Raw genomic sequence first — 23909 nt, forward strand, 5'->3', positions numbered from 1 at the left:
ACATATGGCCCGCTGGCCCGAACTAGCCCATCAGATGGTTCAATCTGGCCCGTGAGGACTGCAGTTTTTCACTAAAATTAGCTGTTGTTGCTAATTTTGTCCACTAGAGGGTGCAATAACAACCACTTAAATCACATTCTGACATTTGGCTTTTACTCAAGATTTGATGCAAAAATGTTGCACTTAAGAAATGTCAGATTACTCTGCAGCAAGATAATAACAAATGGAAATATTTACAGAACATACTAAAAAAAGGAAATATTTTGACCCATTATTTATAGCTGATCTCATTTGCTCCCAAAAACGTATAAATATATTCTATTTCAAATATTACCATGCTCCCAAAGATGTATTTATATGTATTTTTAATGTTATAGCATACAGAAGGCTTTGATGCAGCCTCTGAACTGAAGAGAATGCTTGAAGAAATGGTAGTTATTACCAAACCGGCCAGCAGGTGGCAGCAGAGTATAAGAGATCAACCCAGGGCCATGTTGACATGTATCTTTCCCCACTGCTTTAAAGATTTGTGAATAATGATGAAATTTCGCTATATTCTAATGCTAATTGCTGCAAAACAGAAACAGATAGAAATTTACTTTTTTTTATCCTTAAGAAAGAAGAGACTCTAATCTTTTATTTGTTGAGTCCATGTTTTTATAGCAATATAACACAATATTCTGTGGGTCAAAATCCAGTAAAACAGCCGGGAGCGAAGGGGGTTGCTTCCGTGAAAATGGCTAGGAGTGAATTAGTTATTAGGCCACGAACAGACTGGTTGAGATCAAATTTGGATGAAAGTAACCCCCGAACTAAATTGAGTTTGACACCCCTGGTGTAGTGATAGGGGTTTAACAAAAAAATATATTGAATAGGAAAATAGTTTTTGATTTAAATTGATCGTATTTATTGAATTTGTTCATTTGTCATCTAAAACCAAATCAAGTTGTTCCACTTTAAAATCCTTTATACCTTCATAATAATAATATTATGAATTTTTTCTAACTAAAAACTGTAGAAGAAAATGTGAAATTCACAATCAAGACTGACTTTGTCTAATTACCTTCTTTTTTTTTTTTTTTAATCTCTGCACTGTGGAAGACTCACCTTCCTTCCGGGTAAATCTAATCCCAAGATTGTTGCCTTTCTGACTCACCTGCGACACCATTTAGGAAAGTTCAAACATAAACCGCAAGATGTAATTTCCATTAAAAATAAATAGCAGCGCCGGTAATCTAACTGAACTAAGGACCCTGATTATTTTCCCTCTTCCGTCTCAGCTCTTCCACCCGTACACGTTGACCCCGCCGGCTGTCGACAGAAATCAAATGTTAATTTGATTTGTCTGCTCTGCTGTTTATTTTTATTTATTTATTTTTTTTCACCAAAACCGTCCTCATCCGCGTTTGCTCTTACGGTGTCGTTGCAGAAAGTCGACTTGGCGGTCGCTCCTCTGGCCATCACCTACGTGCGAGAGAAGGTCATTGACTTCTCCAAGCCCTTCATGATGCTGGGGATAAGTATCCTGTACCGCAAGCCCAACGGCACCAACCCGGGGGTCTTCTCTTTCCTAAACCCCCTCTCGCCTGATATCTGGATGTATATTCTGCTGGCTTGCTTGGGTGTCAGTTGTGTGCTGTTTGTCATAGCCAGGTAACATGACACGTTTCCCTCCCTCTCACCTCAATCCGCTTCCTTAGACCAGATCATACCAATTCCTCAACACACCACAAAGCAAAAACTACAATGGCGCACTCAGTTATTCACAGTACTCATTTTGACACGGTTAAAATAAAACATAATAGAATAATGATCATTCATTAACTCATTCATACCCAAAACCGTATAAATAAGTTTTTTAATACTTTTTCCTTCACTGAGAGTATAAGGGATCAGCCAGGGCCATGTTGCAACAAGCTTTTTTTGCCATTGTTTTCACCAGGTTTATGAATAATGATGACATTCAGCTATATCCTAATGCTAATTGCTCCAAAACAGAAACAGATACAAATGTACTTTTTTGTACTGATAAAAGATGAGACTCTAATCTTTCTTTTGGTAGGTCCATGTTTTTATAGCAATAGAACAGAAAATTCTGTGGACCTTACAAAATCTGTCAAAATCCAGTAAAACAGTAGGGAGCGAAGGGGGTTGCTTCAGTGAAAATGGCTAGGTAGGAGTGAATGAGTAAATTCAAGGAATCCTAAATTGCGAATTATGCAATTCCACTCCAGTCCTGTCGGTGGTGGTAAAGTTCAATTTGGATCAAAACCAAATTTAAAGGTTTCTTCCTCTTCTTTTTTTTTACCATCCACTCCACAATTTCTGTAAAAAAATGTCAATGTAGTTTTTGGGTAATCCTGCTAACACGCAAACAAATAAGTACATCGCGCCAAAAGCATCAGACGGCAGACGTAAGATCTCCCGGTGTAAGCATAATTTGAATGGTGAGCCAGGATAGCTTTGAAGGTAAAAATCAAGACGAATAACTGATGACTCTGATCTCACTGCAGGAAATGGGTGAAAACAAGGCAAACTACTTCATCGGCGCTTGGAAAGGCGAAAAAATAAATTGCTGACGTTGTACAGAAAAACAAAGTTATCTCTGCAAAAACAACCCCCCCCCCCCCTCCCATCACAACCACCAACCCCCACCCATGACCTTTACGAGGAATGCGCGTTAACCCCCGGTCGATCTAACGTCGGGGTGTGACGCACATTTTTAGAAAATGTTACCGGCAAAATGATCACACGAGAGGAAAAGCGGCAACTGTCACCTAAGTTAGTTCAGAATATGCAAATGTGGCTTTTGATTTTAGCAACCGCTGCTGTGGGTAAGTGACGAGCATGCGATTATTTTTGATATTCAGCTCATGCAATTGCTTTGATCTCATTGTGTATGCATCATGATTTTAATTGCAAGCCGCAGCGGTAAAAATATGAAATGGAGCTCTTGTTTGTACACTATTTGGAGTTGCAAAATGGAATGTAAAGTCATGTTTTTTTCATAGTTGTATCCCAACCCCACCAAAGAAACACACTTTTCTTTCATCCTTTGCCAAGAACGAGCGTAGAGAATAACTGAGAAAAATAAAATAAAACATGCAACAAGAATAAAGGTGTGATTTCTGGGGGAGAGAAAAAAAAAGCTGCAGGAATAACAGAATGTTACGAGAGAAAAACAGTCTGAATTTTACAAAAAATAAAATAAAATGCAACAATAAAATGTTGAGGAATATAAACATCTGTTGATAACGTTTGGCTTTTTTTCTAATAATGCAACTTGATTCTGGTAACATTTCAATCTTATATTCTTTATGAATATGGATATTTTTCTTGTGCTATTATGACTTTATTCTTTTTTTTTTCTCGGCACCTGAAAAAAAAGAAGACTTTTTGCTTATTTTTCCAGCATGAAATTTTTTTTGTAACTTTACAACTTTCGTCTCGCAACATGTTGATTTTAAACGGTAATTGAACTCAAGTAACCTCGCAACTTCTTTCTTTGTGATACTATGACTTTACGCTAATAACCTTATGAATATTTTTTTCCCCTCTTAGGGCAGTGAATCGATCGAATAACAAATTATTCATGAATAATTCTGAATCAAATTATGAGTTAAGGAACATTGCAGCTTTCTCTTTGCAATATTATGACTACGGTGCTATAGTAACCTAAATGCTTTTTTTTTTAAATATTACAACTCAACTTTAGTTCCCATATGAATGTTTTTCTGTGTAATTTTAGGAATTTAGTAAACAAGACTTTTTTGTAATTTATAACTTTACGCGACCTTTAGACTTTTTTCTTTGTAAATTACGAGTTGACTCTATTAAGCTCGTGACTTTTTTGTTGTAATTTTCCGACTTTAATCTAGCAACATTACGACTTTATTCTTTGTAGTCTTATTTTATAACTTCATTCTGGTAACTTTAGGATTGTTTTCTTATCATCTTTCTTATATTCTTCTAATGTTACAACTTTTTCCTTATAACGTTTCGCCTATATACTGGTAAATTTATGATTTTATTCTTTGTTATCGTTTTGACTTTGGTAACCTTTGGACTATTATTATTACTATTTAATGTTGCAGCTTTTTCCTCGTAATGTGTTACTTTTATTCACGACTTTATTCTTTGTTTGATTTTTGACTTTAGTAATTTTGCAACTTTTTCCCATCATTTTGCAATGTTTATGTAGCCACTATTCTTTGCAGTCTTACGATTTAGTTTTGGTAACTATTTTTCTTATATTCTTACAAATGTGCTCTTCTAACGTGACAACTTTTTTCTCATAATGTTTCACATTTTTTTTATCCTTTGTTATATTTTCGACTTTACTCTTAGTAAACAGTTTTTCGTAATTTTGCGATTTAGTTTAGCAACCGTAAGACTTCACCTGATGACTATTATTTTGATGCAGGATGTACACCATTCAGTTTCCAGGCATTGGTTGTGTAGAATCAGTTCCCTATGCGGGTCTGCAAGGCTGACACTCTTTAATTATTTAAGATCAAACTTAAGTCATTCCTATTTATTTTTTTTAAGAATATGGTCAGGAATGTTGTATAGCCTTGTTAATTTTTTGTGTCCTAATACCTCGGGTGTAGGATACGATCTCTCTCTCTCTCTCTCTCTCTCTCTCTCTCTCTCTCTCTCTCTCTCTCTCTCTCTCTCTCTCTCTCTCTCTCTCTCTCTTTCTCTCTCTTAAATCTAGCAGGGCTCTGTTGCACTGTATAGCTCAAATTAATCTCAGTATAGTAAAACTCAATTTAACTCAAGAAAAGGCAAGAAAATGAACAAAAATTCATCTTTCTTTATAATAAAACTCATGATTGATTTAAATTTTAAAATTTAAAAGACGTTTTAATTGTATTGTCATATTTCAAAAATTAGTTGGGGAACCCACTGGTATTCGTATACATGATTATGACGTTACGTTAGCAACTTTTTTCTTTGTTACATTCTGACTTTAGTCTGGTAAATTAACAACTTTCTCCCTTGTTATATTTCAACTTTATTCTCACATTTCCTTTTCTGTGCGGCCCCAGTCCTCCGCCGTTCTTTGCAAATAAACAGTTTGGAGTTCATGAAATTGTGGTCTTGCACAATAAAACGCAGAACACTTCAGTTTCCTGCTGGGGATTCACATCTTTGAAGCACTTCCCACACACACAAACACACACGTATTTTTTTTCTTCTTTTCTTGCCTGAACGCGTTATCCCATCTGAAGCGAGAGACAAACACACTTCTCCCAGCGGATCCTTCCAAAGCTGTCTGTGCTTGAACGTATTTCTCTCTTTATTAACAGCAACAAATGATATTTTCTCACATCACAAGTCCCTTTCAAGGTAGAAAATGTCATCCCGCCCAGGAGAGCGGATGATTTAAATGGCATCTTTAGTTGCAACTAGTGCGGCTTTGAAGTCCACTGAGTGGCGATTTAACACTGAACATTAAGTCCTCGCTTGGCCTGAGTGCGAGTCAACAGATCTATAAAGCCAGGCGGAGTAATTGAATCCAGGGGACAGTTAAAAGTAGGGCTGTTGTGTTATTGTGGAAGCGGAAACCGCGGAGGCGGGAGAGAGAATCCTTTTAGCATTCCGCGCGCAATTTGACATGTGCTCGGTACGCCGAGGTGACCTAATGTCCGCATGTTCCTCGTCCGCTTCTTCCTGGCGAACGGCGTGCTGAACACAGCCTGCAGGAATATAGACTGGCTTCAGGCAAAGGTCATACAGAGGTGCCCGACACTCACAGAATAAGCATAGGTGCTGCGAGAGCGGGACAAACCCAATCCAATCAAGCGCGTGTTGCACAGATTCACACCCACCGCCTTGTATGCAGCTCAAAGCGCAGCTGCTCGCGCCTACAGAAAGCCGGCGGCTGCACATCTGCATTTTCTGCATTATAATAACGTAAACACAAGAAGAATAACCCCTAAAGAAGTGACTTAGCATTCAATTTAGCTGGTTTAAGTACAAGACGAAAAATGTACATATAGCACGTGGTATATCGCCACGGAGCAATTTTGTAGTTCCGCTTAAGTGCGTCGCCAAGGAGACAGAGCTCATTGACATTCGAGCAAATCAGCAGCTGTGATAGCGTTGACAGGAAAAATGATAGCGACGGCCATTTCCGAAAAAAGATGCTTTTCAAGGGGAACATGAAGGAAATGTGGAAGCGAGGAGCGTCCTAAACATGTCCATCTGACACGTGTGCCAATGATACCATTCCAGTCCAATCCTGTCGGTGGTGGAAGTGGTTGGCAACCTTTTCAATCACCACTGGCCCTAATATAAGAGTTGAACAGTAAACAGTATAAAATATCGGCATATTCGAGTATTAGGAACAAAACAGCAATAATCCGTGAGTTAAAAAAAAAAAAAAAGTGTATAATTGCTTATAGATACCACAAGATGGCAGAAAAGCACTATGTTTCTATTTGACAGTCTAAATGATGCTCCTTCCCTTACTTCACCATAGTTCCTTGGCACCAAAATGCCACACGGTGCTGTCAAAGTACTACATTTATATTCAACCACAAACCACAAAAACAGCAAATCGGTGACATTTTAACCAATTAATGGAGATTGTGTTGTTTTTGGTCTTTTGTACAAAAATGCTTATCACACTTCACATTTATATTTTAGCCGTTTCTATAAGTGATAGTTTTAGTTCACTTATTTAAAAAAAGAAAACAACAACAACAACAACGTGATAAATATGTGTGGAATCATATTGAATTTAATGATTAGGAAAAATGATATTGGTGAATATGTGCAATAAAAGCGTGACCCTTTTGGTATGTGGGAATGTTGTAAAATCATTCCCAAGGTGAACTGAATGAGCTGAACATGTTGAATGTGAAGGAATTGTTGAACGTGTCATTGAACATGAATAGGGAATTTGTGGGACAAACGACAAACGTACAATTATGTGCAACATGGAAACGTTTTGTTTGTTCATTCATTCATTACATTGAAATGGTAAGGTGAATTGAAAGGAGTGAACGTTTGAATTTTGAATTGGAACGAATTGAATTTCTAATAAGAACCATATAAACTTTAACCCTTAGTTTTAACCCTAACTCTCACGCCTAACCTAAGAAATTTTGTTGGTGAAAAATATGCAATATTTAGTGGAAAGATGTGGAATTTTTGCTATGTGAGAAATGAGGGAGTGCTTAAGATTGTAGGAGTGAATTTTTTAATGTCTGTTTAATTATTTTAAATTGTGGGACAGCGGTGTAAGTTAGGAATGAGAAAAATAATAGCCCATGAAGCGTGAATTTTGGAAACATTTTGAAGTTGGAATGGTTTGAATCGGTCGAGAATTGCAGGAGTAGTTGAAGGACAAAAAACGGTAGAATAAAAAGATAAAATAATAATAATTACTGTAAAAATATAATTTTGGGTGAAAAATATGCAATATTTAGTGGAAAAATGTGGAATTTTTGCGATGTGAGAATTGAGGGAGTGCTTAAGATTGTAGGAGTGCATTTTTTAATGTCTCATTCGGAATGAATGGGGATTTTAAATTGTGGGACAGCGGTGTAAGTTAGGAATGAGAAAAATAATAGCCCACGAAGCGTGAATTTTGGAAACATTTTGAAGTTGGAATGGTTTGAATCGGTCGTGAATTGCAGGAGTAGTTGAAGGACAAAAAAAAAATGTCAGCATAAAAAGAAATAAATAAATAAAACAATTACCGTAAAAATATAATATGCTTTCAGCATTCTCACACTAAAATATATCACTGCTGTCATGTGAAATCCTTGTACCTCAAATCATCATTTCTGGTGACTATTAACATCACATCGTCAAAAAGACCAAATTGTAAAAACAACACCCACAAGTGTGGATTTGACATCCGACGGATCGTATAGATTTGTGAAAAACGATTACATTTACCTAATTGTGACTTTGAAGGTTTCGGCCTGACGCCAGAGATATATATAAAAGCTTTTTGAGAGAAAGAGTAATTTTGCCGGTTGGATTCTGTGCTGCACTTTCAGTTTGAGGAACACCTGAAGGGCTCTTCAACCTTGCCTAAGCCATGTATCAAGCACTTCAGCACAAACTCTATCAGCTCCTTGATGATTAACCCTAACCCATTCACCTCACACTAATGCCACGCCACTTTCCCTGAAGCTAATTAATAAGCGATGTCTACGGCTGACCCGAAGACAGCGACACTCAGCCAAAGCGGCCCTTGCAGAAGGCCGAGCTCAAATTGTGTGCGTGTGCGCGTGCGAGCGATCGCCAGCGGACTTGCTGTCGAGAAGACAACCGCTCCAGAGTCAGGGAATCCAAACGATCTCCGAAGATCATCACGCACTGGGACATTATCGCCAGCGACAGTGTTATTCCACTTTATTGATCCGTTCTCACAATATAGTGAAGGCATTTGAGAATGCCAATAAGTTGATCTCGGTGAAAGCCTGAATGATTTGGTTTGACCCTGAGGCCGACGCGCGCACACACACACACACACACTCTAGCTCCTTGTTTATTACACTACAATGGATTAATTATAAAGGAGTATTTGTTCTACACTGTGAAGAATTTAGGCCTATTTCCTTTAGCTTTTAGCTCCTTTTATTGTCTTTTAAGCATTTAGTTTCTTATACTCTTGTTTTTTGTCTGTTCCTCATGGTGGGGATGTTTTTCCTCACATGGTTTCTCTGTGCCCCGCTGTGTCCTTTTTAACCATAGTTATTCAGTGCGTGCATGCGTGTGAGCCGGCGTGCTCGTGGGGAGGGAGGGGGCGGGTTTTGGTTTTATGCTGTACCTTGGATGATTTAATTGCACAGTGCTTTGGGTTGCGTTTTTATGTATGAAAAGTGCTTTGCAAATTAAGTTTGATTTGAAGATTGTAACGAGAATGCAACATCATCAGATTAAAGTTGTGACTTTGTGAGAAAAAGTCATTATGGAATGATATTATGCAAGAGTCTTTTATTACAGCCCTAAAAGTTATTAAAGGCCCGAAAAAATGAAATGTATTTTTACAAGAAAAAAGTGTTTGTATTCTGATCATTCAAGCACAATTTTGCAAGAAAAATCATAATGTAGCTAGAACAGTGTTGCATTACCAAATTTCCTGCAGCAAAGACCAATTAAGTCGGGTCGTGTGCATTGACCTCTGACGAACCCCTAAGACTGACTTAACAAACCTCTGGGGTTCAATCGAACCCAAGTTAGAACCTCTGCGCTCGCATTTATTTTAACTTAACGGTGTCACTTAACTATATTCTTAACCGTGTTCATCTGATGTCTTTCTTTTATGCGCTTGTAACATCACCTCTATTTCTTTCCCTCGTAAAGTCACGCTGCTCCCGTTAAGTTTTGACATTATTCTCATAACGTTTTTGACTTTTTCTCGTAAAAAATGATGACTTAATCCCCGTAAAATTCAGACTTTTTTCCTCGTAAAAGTACGACTTTATCCTTCTATTATTATGATTTATTTCCTATACTGATAGTGTGCCTATAGCAGTGTACCCCGTTATGCTTTTTTGATTTATTTAATTTTTTTTACTGACATGCTTTTCTGTGCTCTACTTTGCAGGTTTAGCCCCTACGAGTGGTACAACCCGCACCCGTGCAACCCGGACTCGGATGTAGTGGAAAACAATTTTACGCTGCTCAATAGTTTCTGGTTTGGAGTCGGGGCTCTCATGCAGCAAGGTAGTTGCCTCAGCCTGTGGAGCTCTCAATATCCCACTGTCTCTCAGGGTTGGGCTTTTTTTTTCCATCCAAGCCGGCGGCGACAGAGAAATAGACATCTGGCTTTCTCCACCCCCACAAAAAAAAAATATATATATTTTATTTTTAAATATATATATATATATATATATCGGGGTGTTAATTCCATGATGGCCAGTGTCCTCTCTCTGCCTGTGCTTGGCTCATCAGCGCCGAGAGACCAGTGGGGTGTGGAGTCAGGACGTGAGGCTACCTTGGGTACATGACTCTCTGGCCCAAACAGCCCGTCACTTCTCCACACTCTGCTGCTGAATGCATCCGACGCATGAAAAACAACCTTTTTTTTCTCCCTGCATTATTCAGGCGCACTCACTCGTGTCAGCTATTGGGGGGGGGGGGGAGTTGGAGTAAGCGTGTTTGAAATCCAACAATTATCTTTTCTGAGAGCTTTTTTTTTTCAAGTGATTTCATCTTGAAGCGAGCGGCGCTTCCGCCTTTTGAATAGAAAGAAGGGAAGAGGGGGAAAAAAAACCTCAAGAGAGTTCTTGACTGTTTGACTGTTTTTAGAGCAAGCGGCGTTATCTTGTGTGTTGTTACGAGTTGCAAATAGAGCTCGAAGAGTGAATGGCAGATGAGTGGCTGCGGGGATGAATATATTTCGCAGCTTAACCACCGCCGCCGCCTCCCTCACCTCAGGCTCGGAGCTCATGCCCAAGGCGCTGTCGACGCGAATAGTCGGAGGCATCTGGTGGTTCTTCACCCTCATCATCATTTCCTCCTACACGGCCAACCTGGCCGCCTTCCTCACCGTGGAGAGGATGGAGTCGCCCATCGACTCCGCCGACGACCTCGCCAAGCAGACCAAGATCCTTTACGGCGTGGTCGAGGACGGCGCCACCATGACCTTTTTCAAGGTAGGAAAAAAAGAGAGAGAAAAAATGCACTTCTGTTTCATTTTTGCTGTTTTTATTTCAAGGTGTCTCAAGGGAATCATTTGTAGGCTATCCATCAAATATACTGCTTGTAATCAAAACTCACAGCCAGGCCAGCAGGGAGGCATTCGGCAACACGTTTTCAACAAGGTTATTATAAATAACGAAAACATACCAAAGTACTGTAAAATCATGTGAATAACACTAATTTAAAAGTCAAATAGGTTTAATAGGGAATGAAAAATGTTCACATTGATTGGATGTTTACCAGTATAAATAAATAATAGTATAAATAGAATTGATGATTTATAGCACATTTCATACACAACAGAACAAATTAAAAGTATAGCATATCAAAAGCGGTTAATGAGATTTAAGAGCAAAGAAATCAAAAATAAAAATAAAAGTTATTAAAATGACTAAATAAGCGCAATATGCTAGAGCAAGATTTTGGATAACATGATTTTAAAAATACTTTGACAGAAAACAGCACAGTTTTGAACCTGAATTTAAAAGCATTTACACTTTTTCGGTATGTTTTGAATCTTTATTTAGTCATATTATGTACTTTATTTTAATTAGGTGAGTGTTTTATACACAAGTAAAGAAGGGAAAAAAAGCTTTATATGGGTGATTTTTGGGGGGGGGCGGATTGTACACGGGTGCGTGTTACACGTGGTATTTTATGGTAACTATAACTGGGGGGGGGGGACATGTTTGTTCACCAAATAAAATAAAAACAGTCATTTGGGTATTGTAATTTGCTTCATTCCAAAATATTTATTGACTTTTTTTAAATCTTGCACAAAATAAATGCTCAATATTGAATATAATAAAAATCTACTAAACTAATAAACTACTCTTTTTTTTTTATTATTAACTAAAACAAAGCATTTACGAATAAGTACAAACTAACAAACACGCTCTAATATCCAATTAAAACTATTGTGTTGCAGAATTTAAGTCAAAATCAAATTAAAAGTAACTATAATGAAAAATCCAAAACAACAGGAATATATTTTTCACATTAAGTTAGAAGGAAATTATTTGGGAATTTAGGACCCTTGGAATTTTAAAAACAATATGTTAGATTTTTGTTTAAAGCATTTTTTTTTCGGCTTTTAAATGAATTTTCCAACAGCAACAAAGTAACTGAAGTTGCATCATGATAAAAGTTTTAAATATTGTACAGGTAATCTAAAATCTGCTTACGAGCATGAGTTTGGCAAATCTTCCAAAAAGAAGCTTTAATATGTTTAATGCCACGCCCAGTTCAAGTTCACAGTCATAAAACAACGAGAATTGCACATGTATGAAAGTAACCTTTAAGTCTGCTAGCTTAATGCCAACACATAAAGATAAACATCACAGACAAGCTAACAATAGCACCAATTTGGCGGCGCTATAAAGCGTTAAGAACTGATATTTGAACACAAAGGTGCAGCAATACATGTAGACAGACAATATAACAACCCTCACAGGGATATATTCATAATTTTCTGCAACAACAAAAAAAGACTAAAAATGACTGCAGATTACTGAGTCTTGCCCTGCGATTGGCTGGCAACCAGTACAGGGTGTACCCCGCCTACTGCCCGAAGCCAGCTGGGATAGGCTCCAGCAACCCCCGCGACCCTTGTGAGGACAAGCGGTACAGAAAATGGATGGATGGATGGATGGATTACTGAGTCTATTTTCGTTTCAATGTACACTTGTGGGAACAGGCATTCCCTCATGGGTTTCCCTTCTCTTGCCTGTGAAGGTTCAAGTTAGACCCGGCAACTGGAAAAGGAATGTAACTATGTTATTATCATTAATTATGTTGCAGTCCAAAAAAAAAATTCCGCCAAGTAACAACACGAGTGATGCCCTAATTTTCCTCTCAATCTGTCACCGCAGAAGACGAAGATCTCCACCTACGACAAGATGTGGGAGTTCATGAACAGCAGGAGGCAGTCGGTGATGGTGAAAAACGTGGAGGAGGGCATCCAGCGCGCCCTCACATCCGAGTACGCCTTCCTCATGGAGTCCACCACCATCGAGTTTGTCACCCAGCGCAACTGCAACCTCACGCAGATCGGAGGCCTCATCGACTCCAAAGCTTACGGAGTGGGAACGCCCATGGGTGAGTGAGGAGCGCCACGTTCGACCTTCTTACACTCGGCATTACGGGTTAGAATTGGGGGGTTAGATCGCCAGATGATTCCAGAGCGCGGCCCCCGCTGCTGCTCACCGCTCCCTCAGGGGATGGGGCAAATGCGGAGAACGAATTTCGCCCCACTTAGGTGGGTGTGACAATCTGTGGTACTTTTCACTTTTCACTTTAACTAAGAAGTATGCTAAATATGCCCCAGCCACTTCATCCGACTATTCCTGAAATCATGAGAGGTTTCCGGGCCAACCAGGTACTTGTAGTACCCAGCATGTACTGGGTCTTCCCTGGGCCCGTAACACCTCACAAAGAAGTATCCTAAATATTCCCCAGCCACTTCATTCAGCTATTCCTGAAATCATGAGAAGTTTCCAGGCCAACCAGGTACTTGTATGTACCCAGCATGTACTGGGTCTTCCCTGGGCCCGTAACAACCTCAGGAAGAAGAATCCTAAATATGCCCCAGCCACTTCATCCGGCTATTCCTAAAATCATGAGAGGTTTCCAGGCCAACCAGGTACTTGTAGTCGCTCCAACATGTACTGGGTCTTCCCTGGGCCGGAAACACCTCAATAAGGAGGATCCTAAACGTTCCCGAGCCACCTCATCTGGCTCTTCTCCACATGGAGGAGCAGCAGCTCGACTCTGAGTTCCTTCTGGATGACTGAGCTTCTTACGCTATATTGAAGGGAGAGGTCGGGCACCTTGTTGAGTTTATCTTGTTTTACTGCTCACGGCCCAGAAGCTCGTGATGTTGATCAACTGGTATATCAGAGAGCAGAGTCTGCATCACTGCAGGCACCGCATCCCATCCTATTCAAATATTGTCAAACCTCCAAAATTCAACACAAGCCATGCCATGACTGCCAATATGTTATAGGTGATAATGTAAAGTGAATAAACATTTTACACATTGAAACTCACCATTAACATTTTGGCGCATCTTCATGTTTATGCTGGGGAAAGTCTAGTTTGCCAGTTGGGAGTTTGGCAGACCCCGCTGTGCCTCACTGGGGATTCTGGCGGACCAAGGACATTTTCTTCTAATCTCCAGTGAGTCCGTTATGCTTCTACCATGCTGACCACGCACCTCAAGTGCACTGAATTTAAAGGGAATGAGTGGAGCCTCTTCAATTGGCCGGGAGTCAAGTCGGCTGTGTTCAGTCCCACAACGGTGCAAACGCACACTTCTAACTATTCCAGTCCATGAAAATACCAAAAGGAAGACAACTCCACCCATGCGCACAGTTACACTGCACTTCATACTAAAACTAAAAGTAAAATAAGTCACACTTTGATTTAACACATAATAGAGAGGAAACTGCAAGGCCTTTGTAGATCGATGCAGTCATCAAGTGGCGTTTCACAGGAATTTCTGGGATGCGGTTTAATTCAATGAATAGTCAAAAGAAAGCATTTGTTCACATGCTTGGCTCTCTGGTTGTTTTCATGCTAGCCTTTAAGCTCCATTGATTTCATCTGCTTGATCAAATTAATTTGACCATTTTTGTGAAATGAATTGTATTGTATTACTGAGCAGCCAAAGGTTCCACTATATCAACATATATTCTATTTCCTGTCCTACAATATACAGAATATCTTCCTGTGGTTTATTTACCAAATATACAAAAAAATATCTTCTTGACACTGACTGAGCTGAGGTTTCAAAAGATGTTCTGATATTAAACACGATGAGTTCAAAGTCCAACTGTTTAAACATATTTTCTTCTTTTTTTCCAGTTTTTATATATTTGAAATGACAAAAACATTAATCTATCTTTTTTCTTTTCTTTTTTACGGAAGCTTAGAACTGCCAATGTGGACTAAACATTTTTGACTGGCAAGAACGTATTTAAATACGTTTGTACAATACGTACTCACACATACATTTAGACATACTTGCAAATATGTCCAAACGTTCGCAAGTTAATACCCTGTTGCATTATGGGAAAAATGCCAAGCCTAAATGATGCAATGCAGCAAGTTATTAATAAACAAAAGTTTGTTTTACTTAATTTGAATTACTTTAATTAATTAATTTAGTTTTTTTTTTTACTGTGTGCTTTTATTGTTGCCTGTGCTGTGCACTTAGAGATTTATTTTATAAATATAAAGTGCGTTACAAATAAAATCTATTATTATTTATTATTATTAATTTTCAAACGTATTGGTATAGTGTGGAATGCTTAACAAATGATTCCTATACCCCACCCTCGCATATGTGCATACCCTGAGGCATTACGGGAAAATATGCTGCGTTTGTAGCATTTAGCCTCGCGAGTATTTTTGAACATATTTGCAAGTACGTTCAAACGTATTTAAATACGTAAATACGTATGAACGTACTCGCACATAAGCAGTTCCATTCATCCATCATTTGTCCTTGTAGTCTATCTAATACTTGTAGTTAAATGTAAAATGTGTAATATTAATGCGTAATGGCTTCTACAAAATGGGGAGTTAAAAGCAGACGGGCTGACTTATACAGATGTCATTCCATATTTACTCCGTGGTAGAGAAGCAAAAGCTGAATGTTGGCAAATATCTCCTAATGGTGTGATTTAGCTTATTTTTCATGTCACCAAGAGATTTGCGGAAAGCAGCTCGAAAGTGAATTTACCGCAGACCCCCCCCCCCCCCCCCCCCCCCATACCACCACCACAAACCCCCACCCCTCCACGTCTCGCTTGACTCCGCGTAAATTGTAGCCGAGCGTTAAAGCGCCTCAACAAAACACTTCGGCGGCAAACAATCAGACGACCGCCGCTCGCACGTCTGCTTTTCTAATCTACGTTTGCGCCTGTCAAAAAAGATGAGGCACTCTCAAAGTATCAAACTTTTGATGCCACACTCATCATTCACGCCGAGGAGTGTCGTGTCTTCGTGCTTGCGTTGTGTTGTGCTGTATGCAAAGCAGCCGGCGGGTGGCGACATGTGTCCCAAGGGTGCCCGAGTTGAAAGCCGCTGCTGATTTCTGTCCCGGTTGCCATAAAAGGTTAAAGTAGTCGCCACGAGGCCAACGGGAGCACTGCGACTGCGTCGGGGACGAGTGAAGGGTGGGGGGGGTTCTAATGGCCGCATCCATCACGGGCGATATGAAGGCCATCAAAATACGGATGATTAATTCCGGCCATCCACATCTGGAGCTGCCCCGTGCTGATGAGCGCGGCGCGGTTATAGATCTGCAGAGATGCGATGATTGCCGCGGCTGTAACAAAGCCGAGGCGGCGTCGTGATGTATCGCCCCGCTGCGGCGCAGACTTTACACGGACGTCCTTGAGATGGACATCAGACCTTCCCGGTTCCTTTTCATGGGTGCGACGGCGCAAGCGTATCAAACGTAACCGGCTATATTTCAAATCCTTCATTTCCCTGATAAGTGCCGCGCTGATAAATGCATAAAAACTACTGATTAGGACGTCTGCTGCAGGAGTTATCACTTCCCACTAATTCATTTCACTCTCACGTTGAGTGTTCATGACTCACTGTTTCAGAATAAAGCTGATTACGCTGCCTCAAATGTTTCCTCTCTGATAGAAAATGTCTCTTTTAATCATTAAAACCAGCGGCTCCCCCAACAGGATAGGATTTTTTTCCCGACTTTGGTCGTCCTTGTCGGTTAGTATGTTTTGATCAAAGTTTAGTTGGTTTCCTCCATGGTGGGGTTTTATTTTGACCCATCAGTGAGTTTGCAAAAAAAAAGAAAGGATAATCGATCACCGATTCTATCAGAAGATAGAGCAATTTAAACAACTTTTATGTTTAAGCTACAGTCCACGAAAAACACAGAAAACCCATGTATAATTGACACCAATTGTAATGTATAGTGGAAAAAATGTAACCCAAAAATGTCTTTAAATAACACGAATAAACACATCATGCCTTATATTGCGGCGCCGAACCAATGACATCATTGATTGAGCAAGCAAATTAAGATACAACAGCCGATCCCCGATTTTACAAAATATCATCCAATCCTGATCCAGACGGGCCACCAGGTTTATAAAGCACTGGGGGAAATATCTTTTGTTCGTTTGTCTTGCTTAAGACGTCTTCAATAACTACAAAAGATATCTGATGTCCATGTTTACATATATTTGTAGAGGTGTCGAAATTAGTGCCTTAATTTTGACTTAATTTAAAGTTCCTAATGTTTCTGGGGTTGGTGAAAGACTCTGGTTGGTAACCCGGTGGGTAGTAGGTAGTGTCTGGTGGGTGCTGGATTTTCTTTGATCCTTCCTCGGGTCTCCTGACAACCTCACGACTCTAGCTGGATTCTGAAGTATTCGGTTTAGGTGAACGGTATGGGATTTTTAATAGGTTTTAGGTGAACTAATGAGTACACACTCACACGCACGCACACATGCACACACACACGCACATGCACATACTCACGCACATACAAAATAAAAATAAATAAATAAATTTAAAAAATTTAAAAAAAAATTAAATCGGTAAAATTGAACAGTACTGAGTACTCTCAAGAGAAAAAAAACTGGAAAAAAAGAAAAAAAGTTTTTTTAACGCCACAAATTTTTTTAATGGCCGATTAATGACCACCCCTTACTTGGAAAGCCTATACTTGGGGAATTCCAGTTGTAACACAGCAGACATGTCAACATTTTGCAGTAATAAAATTAATAATAATGCATATATTTGTGGAGACTGGGGTCAAGTTGTATTTTACAATTTTAAAAATGTCCACAAGTTACTTCATGTTAAAGATTAGATAACTCTTAATATGAAAAGAAAAATGCACTGAGCTGTCACCAACATCGTACAAATGCAATTATGCCATCTAGTGGCAGAAAGATCACCTCAACACAAATCAAGATCACACTCGATTTTTACAGTACAGTACATCTTTTTAACTCAATCTTATGAATTATTATTAACTTTTTCTGTGCCGATGACTAAAAGATGCAGGCATATCTCTATTAGTTTAACATTTTTTTTTACACTTTTATGTTAACAAGAGTATGAAAACTTAGGGAAATTTTTTTTTTATTGTGCATTTTATTGTACATTTAGAACAGATATAAAATGTGCAATTAATCGTGAGTTAACTATTAATTATGATTTAAAAAATGAATTGCCTGAAACCTCTAATTTGTATAAATAAATGATAGATGGATTTAACTTTGTCCTAGGCAATCAGCCATAAAAAAAAAAGAATTCCCAAGTTCAGCTTGAAGTCATCATGTCATCAACCCGTTTGTTTTACTAGTTATTTACAGTCAGTCCACTAATCTGTTTTCCAAGTTTGACCACGTTTTACGTATTTTACAGTTTCTTTCAAATGAAAATAAATACATCTTGTAAATTTGACAAAATAACTCTACTAAATTTGAATGATTCAAAAAGTCGCCAATGAGGCTTCAGAATCACGACAAATCAGGCCCTTTCTCTGCTTGAATTATGTGGGTGTGTCCTGAATGCACTGAAACCACACCCACGACTCCCACTTGTAGAATGGAAGCATCTTTCTTAAGCCTACTGTTTGAAACACATATATTTCCTTAAAGCCTCTTGTGGCAGGAAAAATTCCACTAGATCGTGGCGAGGCTATTCAATGCCATGACAACGAGGCACTCTAAGGTGGTTGCGCCAACATGGCGCCTGTGTCCACACACTGTCTGTCACGTCATACTTTAAAAACAAAAAACTAGGCTTTCTTCTCCACCTTCTTTTGTGACGTGCGTGCACTCATGGCCAACAATGAGGCACAACGAGGCAACAAGGCGCAATGTTTAGTTCCAAGTCGAGCCCCAACAAACATAGCATGGATTGTATTTTCCCTCATGGGGTCGGAACTTCTGTGCCATAACCGCGGTGTGAGCGAGTTGTCTCGATCATCAGGCGATGCGACGGTTCACTTTCGCTCCGCAATCTGCATGAGTTAGCTTCAATGTTTGTTTGTTTTGCATCATCTCCTTGTGTCGCTTTGACATGGCGGCTGTAACCTTCGGGGGCAGAACGTCCTGCTTCAAGATGAGGCCATCCGACCGGCAAATAAACAAATCGAGCTGATGACATCTTGGCGCTGGAGCTGGTGGTTGTGTGTATTTTGAATGCTAACTTAGCACACGAGTCTCTGGTAGAAATGACAAAATGATCTTGATGGTGAATGGTGAAAACTACATGAACATATTTAGAATTCAATATTGATGTTAAGAATAACATTTCAAAAAATTTGGGGATAATTGAACGGTGCAATAATTTCATGTACCATATTTGTGGTTCAATATTCACAAATTCACCTATTAGCATTTTCCCCCCTGGAGATTATACCCAGTTATTTTCTGAAAAACAACGACTTTTATGTTTGAAACGTGCTTAGATGCCACCAAAGCCATAAAAAAAAATGTTACAATTTAGCAATAATAAAAATGATAACATACAGGGACTGATGATTAGTTGTAATTTAGATGAACAAAATGGGCAGGAGTCCACGAGTTCCTCCATGTTCCAATTATTTGCTCTTCATTTGAAAAGAAAAATGCACTGTTGCTGTCAACAACTTTCAACATGATATGCTAATGCCACCTAGTGGCAGAAAAAATACCACTCTAAATGCCAGGCAGGAGGAAGACCAAAGAGTCAAAGAGGACATGAAGGTAGTGTGCAGAGGACAGGGTTAGATGGAGGCAACTGATTCGCTGTGGCGACCCCTGAAAGGAAAAGCCGAAAGGAAAAGATGAATATGTTAATTAGCAAAAATTTTGATTGTACATTTAGAATATAGAAAATGTGTGATTAATTTCTGATTAATGTGGTAAAGTGGTCGTCTCCCATCCGTGAGGTTGTGGGTTCGATCCTGGTGACCATGTCAAAGTGTCCTTGAGCAAGACAATGAACCCCAATTTGCTCAAAGTGGACCTGGCAGTGCCTTGTGTTAGTGCAGCTAACCACTGGTGTGTGAATGGGAGGCTTTGTAAAGCACTTTGTGCACCATAGCAAAAAAAAAAAGAAAAAAAAGTGCTATATAAATAGCATTCCATTCCATTACTTGTGAGTTAAAGCAACACTAAGGAACTTTCAGTTTACGTTGATTATGGCGGTGCCATATGGACAAGTCAGTCCAAGTCAGCCGTATTGTTATGTCTGAAGGTAGACCACATTTCCTATGAGGACAAGCGCATCGTGTCTCGATTTTTTTAGCTCACGCCAGTGCAAAAAATCCGGGCAAATGTTGATCCTTGACTGTTTGAACTATTTCTGTTAGTTTCACATTTTTTCCACTTTTGTTAACAAGAGTATGAAAACCTATAATTTTTGTACTGTACATTTAGAACAGATATAAAATTTGTGATTAATCCTGAGTTAACTGTTGACACCCCTAATTTTTAATAATCTTTTCTTCTTCTTTTTTTATTAGGGGCAGGCGATTCAATTTTTTAATTGTAATTAATCACATGACTTCACTAGTTAACTCACGATTAATCACAAATTGTATATCTATTCTAAATGTGCTGTAAAAAAAATTCGAGGTTTTCATACTCTTGTCTTGTTAACAAAAGTAGGGGAAAAAAAGTTAAACTAATAAATGAATTTTTGACGTCTATAGCCGTCAATGGCAGTGAATGAGTTAAATGTGATCAATTATGATTTTTTTTTTATTATTGACTGACCGTCTTAAGTCCTAAGTTCCTTCATGTTCCAATTATTTACTCTTAGTTTGAAAAGAAAAATGTGCTGTTGCTGTCAACAACGTCCAACATGAACCGCTAATGCCACCTAGTGGCAGAAAATTACCACTTTTATATGATATAGCAAGAGTGGAAAACTTGAAAAAAATTATTTCATTGTACATTTAGAACACATATAAAATGTGTGATTAGTTTGTGATTAAAATCATGTGATTAATTATGATTTTTTTTTAAATGTATTGAATGACCGTCCTTATATGTATATATGTGCATATGTGTGGCCATAAAATTTATTTTAAGTTGCATTAAAAAGTGCATTAAATCAGATTCACTGATGCACATATTAACAATTTTGTGCCATGCGGTGTTGTTTTCTTATTCCTGTTTACATTCTTTTGATCAATTAGAGAAGTGAAAGACCTCAGGTGACGTGTGCTGATGCATTGTGGCTCACTCAGACCTAGCATAAAAACCTATCAATGGATTCGTCCCGGAGAAAGCGACCCCGATGGCGCGAAAAGCTCGTTTCATCTCGAAATGCTTGTCGGTTCCCGCAAATCCCTTTTCCCAAAAGCGCAGCTACGGACTCAAAGCGTTAGCATAGCAGCCGCTCAGCTGTGTGGGAGTGATGGATGCCTTACGCTTTTCAACATCTGTAAGGTAGTTAGGAATGCACGTGGCGTCAAGCGTCGCACTTTCCCATTTGCCGCCGCTGCGGCTCTCAATCCTTGTCTCGGAGGACTCATCCTATTAGCATTTATCCAAGGCCTCCTTTGTTAGGCCTTCATTTATCATTTGAAATATGATGGAGGGCTTTGTGGCGATGGAGTGTGGGGTGTGTGGGAGGGGGGGGGACAATCGGGAGTCTGTGATACTTGAGAGATGTCCCGTCTTCAAATGAAGCATATGCTTGCAAACATCAACATGCAAATGAGCTGACTGATGAGTCGACTTTATCAATATGATGTCATGTTTCTACCTTAAAACGACAGCTGAAAAAATCATGTTGATAGCGCACCGGGTGGCATTAAGCATGCATTCTTTATAGACCTTTATATGTACTGTACTAAAACATGCTTTAATGCTCATATAAGCCTAAAGGCGTATATTAAAGCAAACAGTATCTATTCAACTTTACAGTCAAGGAACTGCTTTTTAAAAAAAAAGAAGGTTTTATTGCTATGGAGACCGCGGATTGCCTTTCGTGATCGTTAATATTGGTGGACCGGCTCGATGGGCAATTTAAATGCTGGGGGTGGTCACCATTTTGTATCAGTGCTACTCGGGGGTCACATAGGAACACACGCTTCCGAACCAAACAGAGACAAGAATGCTCTTTTACATATGGACCAAATACATTGCATTTTTCATAATACATTACTCAATGCGTGTATGAAATATCGACTAACCTAAGCCAACAACAAAAGTTTCAAAGTAAACAACAAAATAACCACATACATAAACATTTATTTATTTATTTATTTATTTATTTATTTATTCATTCATTTATTCATTTGTTTGTTAGTTTTTTTACAGTAAAAGGGGCTCTCTTGCATAAAGATGCTAAACATGAAGTGAAATAACTCATTTTGTGCTGGCACCTGAAAATAAAAACCCTGCCACAATTTGGCTTTAGCCCCTGATGCTAGCAGGTAAACGAGCACCATGGGAGCTAGCTAGGGAGCTAGCTAGCTAGCTAGCAACTGAAAGTAAAAACCCTGCCACAATTTGGCTTTAGCTCCTTAGCAGGTAAAGAGAAAAAATAAAGCACCATGGGTGCTAGCTAGGGAGCTAGCTAGCTAGCACGTGGAGCTAAAGCCAAACTGTGGCAGGGTTTTTACTTTCTGGACCTGGATTTGCTGTATAGAAAATGAATAAATGAAGGAAAAGATCATTTGTTCATTTAGAAAAAAATATATATGTTCTGTGAAAAGCGCTTACATCTGTTGTGAAAGCGCTACATAAATCAACTTGATTCAAGAAAAGATCATTTTTATGATTTGCACAACAAAGATAATAAACGAAAAAGTCCGTCAGTGTCCGAATACTTGTGAGCCCTGGTGTAGGCTTCTAAAAAAATGTCTGCCTCTGCCCTTTGTGTGTCCAAATAAATGGAGTCTGTGAGATGAAAGGATGATGGATGATAACAGAAAATGATGGATGACACTGAGAATAAACTGCAAAATAAAAAAAAAAGACCTGATCCTGCAGTCGTGAGTCCACAACAGATGGGAGACTATTAAACATCACCGCGAAGCTTTGCAAAAACTTCCAACTGTAATTTATTAGATACATTAGCACAAAATGATTGATTTACTTTCTTAATTGCAGCTCAGGTATTTTCCCCTTCAACGATCCATGCTCATGATTTTAAAAATGCGTCTAAATGGAAATGAGTTCAAAAGGCTGCCTTTGTCTTTTATGCGTTTCATAAACAGATGATTTGAATTTCCTTTTTTATTAAAGTCAGAAATAGAAATAGATGTAACGCGCTTTTCACACGGTTTATAAATGAATGAAACGATCTTACTGTGCGCGCATTAATCTCTCTCTGGGAAGCGTGTGCGCGTGTGCGCGCGCGCGCGCGTTGCACTATTCTGCGGAAGCGCCAGGGACGAGACCCCGCTCTGCTCCTCTGCAACGATAACTCCTGCTTTGATCACCCCACTAGCTCCTACTGTGTCACTAATACCGCCCCCCTCCCACTGAACCCCCCCCCCCCACCCACCCCACCCCCCATCCACACACACACACACACACACACACACACACACACACACACACACACACACACACACACACACACACACACACACACACATCACGCCATTCAACCGTGCCCAAATAATGGCTCCCCATCTCAAATATACACATATAATCCCACCGCCGTGTAATATACACCCAGCTGGGCCGCTGTTCACCGCGTGTGCAAACAGCGGCTCGTTGGATGCGGGTGCAAACTGATACTTTGCTGCCAACTTCCTTGTGCGTTAATGGGACTGTAGAGTGTGAATGGAGTCACTCTGTGAAGATCAGGATTAGTGGGAGCTAAAGGAGGAGCCCTTGTGTGCAGCCATATGTAACGTGTTATAGGTTATATGACGGCAGGGGTATAAATAGGCTCACTCCCGCCCGGAGGTAATTCAGCCTGTCAAGATACCATAATTCCAGTAGCGTTTTAAAAATTAATCGACAAGTAATCGATTATCTAATTAATCGGCAACTATTTTATATTTGAGTAATCGTTTGGAGCCGTTTTTTTATTTAAAGCTGTCCAAATCCTTTGATTTCAACATATCAAGAGTAATTTTTGTAGTCCTTCATGAAAGAAGTCTGATTATCTTCTGTGTTTAATTCGAATAAGACATTTTCAAACATCTGTTTTTACTTTGGAAACCACTGACTGAACCGGTAACATAGTACAACATAACCCCCCCCCCCCCTCTTTTTTTTTTTTATCACTAT

General features: G+C 39.2%; 1 protein-coding gene across 2 annotated transcripts in view; it reads left to right on the plus strand.

Moving 5' to 3' along the window:
• The window catches only part of LOC147158449 (glutamate receptor ionotropic, kainate 2-like), a 103722-nt gene that overhangs the window by 74157 nt on the left and 5656 nt on the right, over positions 1–23909 (plus strand). For both annotated transcript variants that reach the window (XM_086060470.1, XM_086060471.1), the window contains exons 11-14: positions 1430–1653; positions 9575–9693; positions 10408–10625; positions 12543–12768. In XM_086060470.1, the coding sequence (XP_085916596.1) occupies positions 1430–1653; positions 9575–9693; positions 10408–10625; positions 12543–12768 (787 nt within the window). The remainder of the gene's footprint in view (positions 1–1429; positions 1654–9574; positions 9694–10407; positions 10626–12542; positions 12769–23909) is intronic.

This window comes from Leptonotus elevatus, chromosome 18 (genome assembly GCF_054856555.1).
Source record: "Leptonotus elevatus isolate MCC_2025b chromosome 18, RoL_Lele_1.0, whole genome shotgun sequence".
NCBI classification, from domain to species: domain Eukaryota; kingdom Metazoa; phylum Chordata; class Actinopteri; order Syngnathiformes; family Syngnathidae; genus Leptonotus; species Leptonotus elevatus.